This window comes from Oryzias melastigma, linkage group LG16 (assembly GCF_002922805.2).
Source record: "Oryzias melastigma strain HK-1 linkage group LG16, ASM292280v2, whole genome shotgun sequence".
Classification (NCBI taxonomy): Eukaryota; Metazoa; Chordata; class Actinopteri; order Beloniformes; family Adrianichthyidae; genus Oryzias; species Oryzias melastigma.
The window spans coordinates 22,934,738-22,942,341 of NC_050527.1; the positions used below are offsets into that span (position 1 = coordinate 22,934,738).

General features: G+C 44.4%; 1 protein-coding gene across 1 annotated transcript in view; it reads right to left on the reverse strand.

The window, feature by feature from the left end:
• Positions 1-2,101: 2,101 nt before the first annotated feature.
• The window catches only part of prdm1a (PR domain containing 1a, with ZNF domain), a 12,971-nt gene continuing 7,468 nt past the window's right edge, over positions 2,102-7,604 (reverse strand). The window contains exons 5-7 of the mRNA XM_024258201.2: positions 4,706-5,790; positions 4,356-4,484; positions 2,102-4,269 (exon numbers count right to left, since the gene is read on the reverse strand). Coding sequence (XP_024113969.1) covers positions 3,670-4,269; positions 4,356-4,484; positions 4,706-5,790 — 1,814 coding nt within the window. The 3' untranslated portion in view covers positions 2,102-3,669. The remainder of the gene's footprint in view (positions 4,270-4,355; positions 4,485-4,705; positions 5,791-7,604) is intronic.

Genomic DNA, 7,604 nt, shown 5'->3' on the forward strand with positions numbered 1-7,604 from the left:
CACCTCGGGGTGCTTTACATAAAATAATAAATAAAGTAAAAATAATAGTAAAAATAACACCACCCCCCCTACGCTTGCACATTGTACAAAAAAAAACAGGGAAAAACTTTCCTTAAAATCAAATTAGAATATGAGGAAATGTAGATAAACACTTAAAAGCTAAAAGAAGAAAAGATGAGGTTTTTCTCAAAAACGTCCTCAGGCAGGCAGTGTGACTGGTATCGCTGACGGTTCCGGGATTTGGTTTAGCTGTGGGCTTTTGTACTACGGAGAGAAAAGTTACGCACAGACAGGCAAACACAAGTTACAAATCAAGAATAACGCACACACAAATCCGGTGAGACTATTCACTCTCCATACCATTCAGGTCTTGGGACTAATTAAGCAAAGTTTTTTATTTTTACCTCTGTGGTTCTCCTTTTCTTGGTGACCCTAGCCTTTTTGTAAGACTGTTGGAAGCTTGATCTATTGACAAACCACATGTGTGTCAAATTGGTGCAACATAAAATGTAGTCTTAGTATAGTTTTCCTGAATACACGTTTTGTATCCAGCTTATGAGATAAAAAAAAAAATGTTTTTAGAATCAGAGTACAAGGATGTTTATTGAAGTTAAACTAGTTTCACTTTGGAATTGTACATGTATTCTACAGATTCTCACTCCCAACCCCAACTCGTCATATATAGACGTATGATTTGGGCCCCCTCCACGCCCCTATTTGATGTTCTGGGTGTCCCCAACCCATTCTTTTTTAAAGTCCTGGCTGTTCGCCTCATGCTTTCTTATGGGGTCCAGATGACCCCACCCTTATATTGGTGTGCGATCCCTCCCATGACAAATGTGGACAAAAGGGGTCAGGATTTCATGTCTGCCACTGACACCAGTGAAGATAAAAAATCCTTGGGGGAAAAAAAAAAAAAAGTTCAGCAGGCTGTCTAGTGGGGTCCAGATGACCCCACTTCTAATGTAAACATGCCTAGGATAGCACAAGGGTAACATCACGGGTCCCCAACCCTTGAGATGCAGTACTGGACACGAAACTGTTACCCCTGTTAGCGTCTGTGGCCCAGTACCAAGCGGCCCTTGGACCAGTACTGGTTCGTGGCCTGGAAATTGGGGATCCATGATTTAATGCGAACAGGCAGCACGTCAGAAAGCAATAAGTTGGGGGACACCCAAAACATCAAAACGCGACATGGAGGACCCCGACCATACGTTCATTTATGATGAGTTGGGAGTGAGAATGCGTTGATATAGTATATTTGGGGAAGTAGAACTGGCCGAGTAAAGATCAAGGCTGGATGGGTTTATTGGAGTAGCTGGATAACAGTTGGTTAAGTCCAGGAGTGGCATTTTTGGAAATTTGGGTTCAATTTCCAGTGTGAGCAATGAGCTTTGTCCAGTGTCAGTCTTTGTGTTACCGCCTAATTCTGAGTGGTTATAAATTCCGACCTGTATCGTTTGTCTGAATGTGAAACCTTTATGAGAGCTGTCCAAGCATGTGCAGCAGTTTGTAGTAGCAGAATAAGTTATGCAAGATTTTTAAATGTATGTACATCATTTTTACTCACATTTGTATGTCTTTTCAGCTTTTTTTAATACCAATTTCTCCTTATGTTGGTTAAATTCAGTGTTTAAAAGAAACATGGTCGCACAATGAACTTATTTGCAGTGATTTTCATATTCCATACTTAAAAAATCATGATGGAAAAAAAAATGATCAAAACCAAATGCTTTTATTGTTAACCTTCAAAGGCCGGTGTAACTTGAAGAGCTAATTTTGGTAATCCAGCAGTGTCAGTGTCCTATTATCCTCCTGGAAGATACAATTACTGTGTAATGCATTATGTAACACTTTGTTTTCCTTTTGAGTGCAGGAAATCTTCACCTGCAGGTTTTTGACTTTTAAGAGGATGTTAAGTATGTGCAATTTCATTTGACACACGTTTTAAAGGTGTTAAAGTAGATTACTCTTAAAGTAAATAGGACATGAAGTAATTTCCTCCTGCTCTATGATATTTTGTGGTTTTAAATTGCAAAATTTTCTATAAACAAAAATATCTAGTGTACAAAAAGAGAAAAGAAAGACACGCAAACAGAGATTTGATTAGGACTGTGAACATTTATATAATAATTTACAATTTTTGACATTTTTTGAACATAAATAACTATGTAAACCAGAATGTAAACACAGACAAGTCTTTGGGGATGTTTCTTTGGAGTAAAGCTTTGACCAGAGGCAGAGAAGCTTTGGTTGAATATTAGAAAACATAGATAAAAAGACTGAAAGCTTCATAGTTTCAGCTGAAGTCGCTACGGAAAAAACTAGTAACATCAGGTGGGGCTTTAATGCAGTTTTGACCTTGTGGGTTTTGTACACAGTAAAGTAAGAGGAAGGGGGTCAGTGCATAAAAGAAAGCTGAGGTGCTCTAATGTTCTTAGCAAGGCAGCGGATGGGCGGGGCTTAAGAAGATGCCACGGTTCCATAGCAATTCAGAACAACCGTAAAACAAAAAGCATAAACAAGAACTAAAAAAAAGACATTTTATACACAAAAAAGTACATCTTTTCATCAACATGTTGATCCCTTAAATCCTTCTTCTTTTGTTTGCCTTTTTTCCTTTTTCAACCATTTTGTTGTGCATTTCAGTTTTGGTTTCATCATCATTTTAAACCTCTATATATAATTCATCATTACCCAAACCAATTCACATCCCTGCTGGGCAATAACAGTGTCATAGAAAAAAAAAAAAAAAAGTAAGAAAAAAAGAGGGACAAGAGGAGGCGGGCCGGGAGGCTGGAGGGGGCATCCCAAAAGTCCCAAGTTCGTTATGTGCTACACGTTTAGTGGGATTCGCCACTTCTTTTGGACCACACGAAGAACAGTTCTGTTTTCCTTTTTCAAGTAGCAAAAACATCAATAAATAGAAAACTCCCACCTTCAGCTGTCCCTTGAAACACACACACATCATCACATACACACTGAGGTAATTGTTGTAAAGTATAAAAAAAAAAAATGCCCTTTTCTATTTCATTAAATAAATCAGTCATCAGAAAAAAAGAAAAAAAGGGCTTTAGGAGAGCTAAAACAAAAGTCCGCTCTTGAAATGAACATGTGCCGTACTTTGGCAAGTTTTCCCACTTTCAAACTGCTACTTTGACTCCTTTATATAAATAAGTAAGACCCTGAAGAGTGGACGCCCCTGCTTCTGCTGATCAGAGGACTTAAGTTGACAAAAAGGGACTATGTGCAGAGAAATGGCAACAAAGAAAACCTAAACATCTACGTTCTTACAAAGTCCCCCTCCCCCATCAGTGTTACAGTCCCATCCACTTATTGCTTTTGAAGACAACAAACAAAACGAATAATAAATTAGATTATAGTCAAACTGGGTAATCAAAGAAATACAATAAAAAGACAAAACCACAAAAGAATAGCAAACTTATATTAATTACATTAAAAGTCAGTCCGTGTTAGATGATTGTCTAAGAATAATAGACACTCAAAGTAGTCATGGGACAGTGTCTCTTCCAGCCCTGAGTTCATGAGTCCCTGATAGATTGAAAACCTGCCGTAGTTATGGTGTCACTCCTGAAGACAACTAAGGTAAATATCTATTTACAGTTGTTGCTCCTGGCAACAAGCCCCGCCGAACAGACTCAAAGTCATTTAGGCGTGATCGTCTGACTCCTGCTTGACAGTGACATTAACAGGAAGTGAAGGGTCGGGGCTGCTGCGCCGCATCTTGATGACGGACGTCTCTTTCGCGGACTCATACGAGCCGTAAGACAAAAGCTCGGTGGAGCCGCCTTTGTGATGGGGGTGGAAGTGGAGGGACTTCACTTCCGCGTCCCTCCACGGCATCCCCAGCACCTGCTTCTCCAGCATGGTGTCTATCTCCGCCCCACCTGGCAGCTGGTCAAGTCGCTCGGCGTGCTCGCTGACGTCGAAGCGCTCGATCTCCTCGTTGGCGCGGTGCATTTCCTCCAAAGCGGCCTGGCTGGAGACAGTGGGACTGCGAGAGCCCGAGCTCGCCGCCAGGCAATAACCCTTCAGGTGAAGTCGCAGGCTGCACAGGTGGATGTAGTGCCGATGGCAGTGGGGGCATTTGTGGGGACGCTCACGGGAGTGCAGGCGCTTGTGGAGCTTGAGGTGGACGAACTGGGTGAACTTTGCCGGGCATAGCTTGCAGTGGTAAGGCTTTTCCCCTGAGTGGAGACGCAGGTGAGTTTTCAGGTTGCTGGTGCTGCTGAAGCGCTTGTGACAAACCTGAAAGAAGAGAAGAGATAAAAGAAATTAGCAACCAACAGACAACACGTCTCATTTGGTCAGGAGTATTTAGTAACGCCTCTCACCTGACATTCATGTGGCTTCTCCCCTGTGTGGACCAGGTAGTGTTTTTGCAGGTGAGCAAGCTGAGTGAAGCCTTTGCTGCAGGTCTGACATTTAAATGGTCTTTCTCCACTGTGCACACGTAGATGAACCTGCAGGTTAAGAAAAGCAAATGCTTAGCTTGATTCAGTTAATGAACTTGAATATTTGAAGGTGTGAACATCTGGTGACACTCTGTTCTCTATTCAGTCTTTTTAACTATCCTTAGTGCCTTGTGATTATACTTCAGCCAGTACAAGAATGATAATAAGGCAGTATATCACACAAGTAGACATCATGTTGAAAGGAAGAAGCAAAACAACTCCGGTCTCACCTTCAGGTTTGACAGTTGCCCGAAGGTCTTGCTGCACACGTTGCACTCGTATTTGATTTTGCCGTTCTGCTTCTTCAGAGGGTAAGGCAGCGCCTTGTAGCCTGCCGAGCCTGCTCCCCGCTTCACCTTCGTCAGGTTAATGGCCTCTTCATCAGTACGGTGTTCGCTGGTGTTGCCCAGGAGGGCTGAGGTAGGCTTTGTGGGCACCTGCTCGCTGGGGGGTGCAGTGCCCGCAGTTGGAGAGCCACTTGAGGGGGTGCGGGCCGGTCCGTGTGGGTTAAGGAGTCCGGAGTAAGGGTTGTGAGGCCCTGCTCTGTCTATGAGGGGAGTTTTGATGGTGAAGGCACTGGCGGACCCGGGTAGGAAGAAGTCTCTATGGGAAGAAAAGGACGAGGGGTGCATAGGCTCCGGTATTAAGAAGTGTCTCCCTGTGTCGGAGGGTAAGAGGGGCACATGAGGGGGCAAGAGGTTGTTGCAGAGGGGGTAAACTCTAGGAATCATCCCTCCAACTGTTGGGACACCACCACCTGAAAGAGGGTAGTGGTGTGGTAGGAGATACCTTGGGTAGGGGCTTGCTGGAGAATAAAAATGTGTGGGGAGGGGAGCAGATGGCGGTGAGTAACCAGGGTAGGAACCGAGTCCGGTGGGGTAAAATGAAGCCGGGGACGGGGCAGGACCACAGGGGCTCCCCTGTGGGGTGCTGTCTGGACTGCTCCTTGCAGACGGACTGGGTGTAGCTGAAGACTGGTTTCCTGGGGAGTGAGTTGAAGGGTAGCCAAGGTTGGGTTTGTGACTGAGAAAGTCTTCTGCTACATGTGGGTGGGGCCTGATAGCTGGGTAAAGGGCGCGGGGGTAAAGGGGGCGCTCTGGGCTGTCAGCACAAAGAGGGCGGGTGACAATCGGTCGACTGGTTTCCCTCTTGTTGGACCCAGATGACGTGCTGTTGGTGCCACGCAAGATAGAAAGAACGCTGTGCTCCCTCTTTGGTGGCTTCGGGGTAACCGTGACAGGAGACGGGCTGGATGCTTCGTCTAAGTGGTCCTCGCTGCTCACCTCATGGTGCTTGCCCTCCAAAAGGGACTCCTCTGAAAAGACACAGAGAAATGAGGTCAGGGGGAGGTCATCGGAAGAAACAAAAACACTCAGGTCACCTTAAAAAGTGTCTATGCGTTCAGGAATACTTTAAGCAACTCATTGTGTGACACAATTGATGAACGACACATGGCAAGGGGTAAAACAAGGCACGACATTTACCACCTTTTTGTGTTAATGGTCCATGTAGATGCCGTGACTCTATCAAATCAAGATAAAAATCAAGGATGGTGGCAGGCAGACAGACAGGCCTGATGGAGTGTTTCCTGCCAAAGAAATTCTGAGGAAATCTTGCCCTCCACCTGCCCTACGCAAACACACACCCACACGATGTGACAAAGTACACACACAGAGGCGCCTGCGCACAAAAGGCCCTGTCTGATTTGTTGACTCCCTTACTTTTGGACAACACGCACACTCCTGATCAAGCTCCCGCTCTCTAGTTCTGGCCGATTGCTATTGTTTCCAGGTCGGAGGTGAAATGAGAGCGCTTCCTCCTCAGTCACTCACACCTACTGTCTCCTCTCCATGATGAAAGAGTGGATTAGGAGGAGAGCTTGTGAACGTAAAAAAGCTCTGGGATGTCAATTAGCAGCACATCTTGGCTGTTAAATTGCCACAGACAGGGCCTTAAAATGCAGACGTTTATTATCGATAAGCTCATTAAGTGGCCGGTCAACTCTTTGCTGCGAGGTCGCTCAGAGGGGAGTGTGTGTGAGAGATATGGAGGTTGTCAGAGTTAATCCCGAGTGCCGGCACTGGGGGAAGTTCTCCTCCTTCTTCCCTCCTCCTCGCTCACACAGACAGCCGGTGACCCTTTCTCCAGTAGTATAGCGGCATTGTGTAAACACAAAGGTTATCAATTAGCCTTCCTTCTCCTCCTCTTCCTCCTCCCACTATCCCTCTTCCAGAAAACAAACAGGGCGGCCATCTTGCAGATATCAATCTGTCAACACGGCCCTTCTGCCAGGAAGTTCAAGTAGTCAACTGAAGGAGGTGCAACTCTAGCTCCTCTCACCCGCTCCTCCACCCTTTTTCTGGTCTTTTTAAGTGGCAAATATATCACAGCGAATGGCCGGCATGCTACTACACACACATGCACAATATGTGCGAGTTTGCATGAGATGAAAAGAGGGGTGTAAATGTGCTGGCATGTTGTGAATGTGAGGGTGTGGGAGGAGAGAGTGCTTTTCTTTTTTTCTTTTTTTTTTTTAAACCAGAGTGGCTTTGAACACAACACATGCACACACATGGACGACAGGTGCTGTTAAGTGCTAATACTTAGAAAATGCTAAATGGAGGTGACTAAAAAGGAGTGAGCGGAGAAGAAAGGGGAGAAAGTGACACAGTGACGCAGTCGTTTTTGCGCAACAACCCCAGCAAGTTTTGCAATGACTGTGCTGGAGAAAGCTCAAAAAGAAGAACGTCAGACCAGTAAAAGTTGATCTCTTCAGGAATATCCCACCTGGTGCGATATTATTTTAATCTAATTTGATTGTTTAAAGACTTGCTTGGATTATCTTTTGATCTATTTGATGCCGTTTTTAGCCAAAATCAAAAACCTCTGAGTTGTGGGCGGCACTGTTGGTGTAGAGCACATGTGTCAAAGTCAAGGTCCGGGGGTCGGATCCAGATCATTGTATTTTATTGTTATTAATGGCGTGATGTTATCTTGCACTTGTATGATTTTGACAAAATAAACTTTTATGGAGAGTAAAATACTGAAAGTAATTTAAGGTTTAACTTGATTTCTTCTGGATTAATGTCCCTGCCTGTTTTTATAGTAATATTAAAAGTTACATTTTTA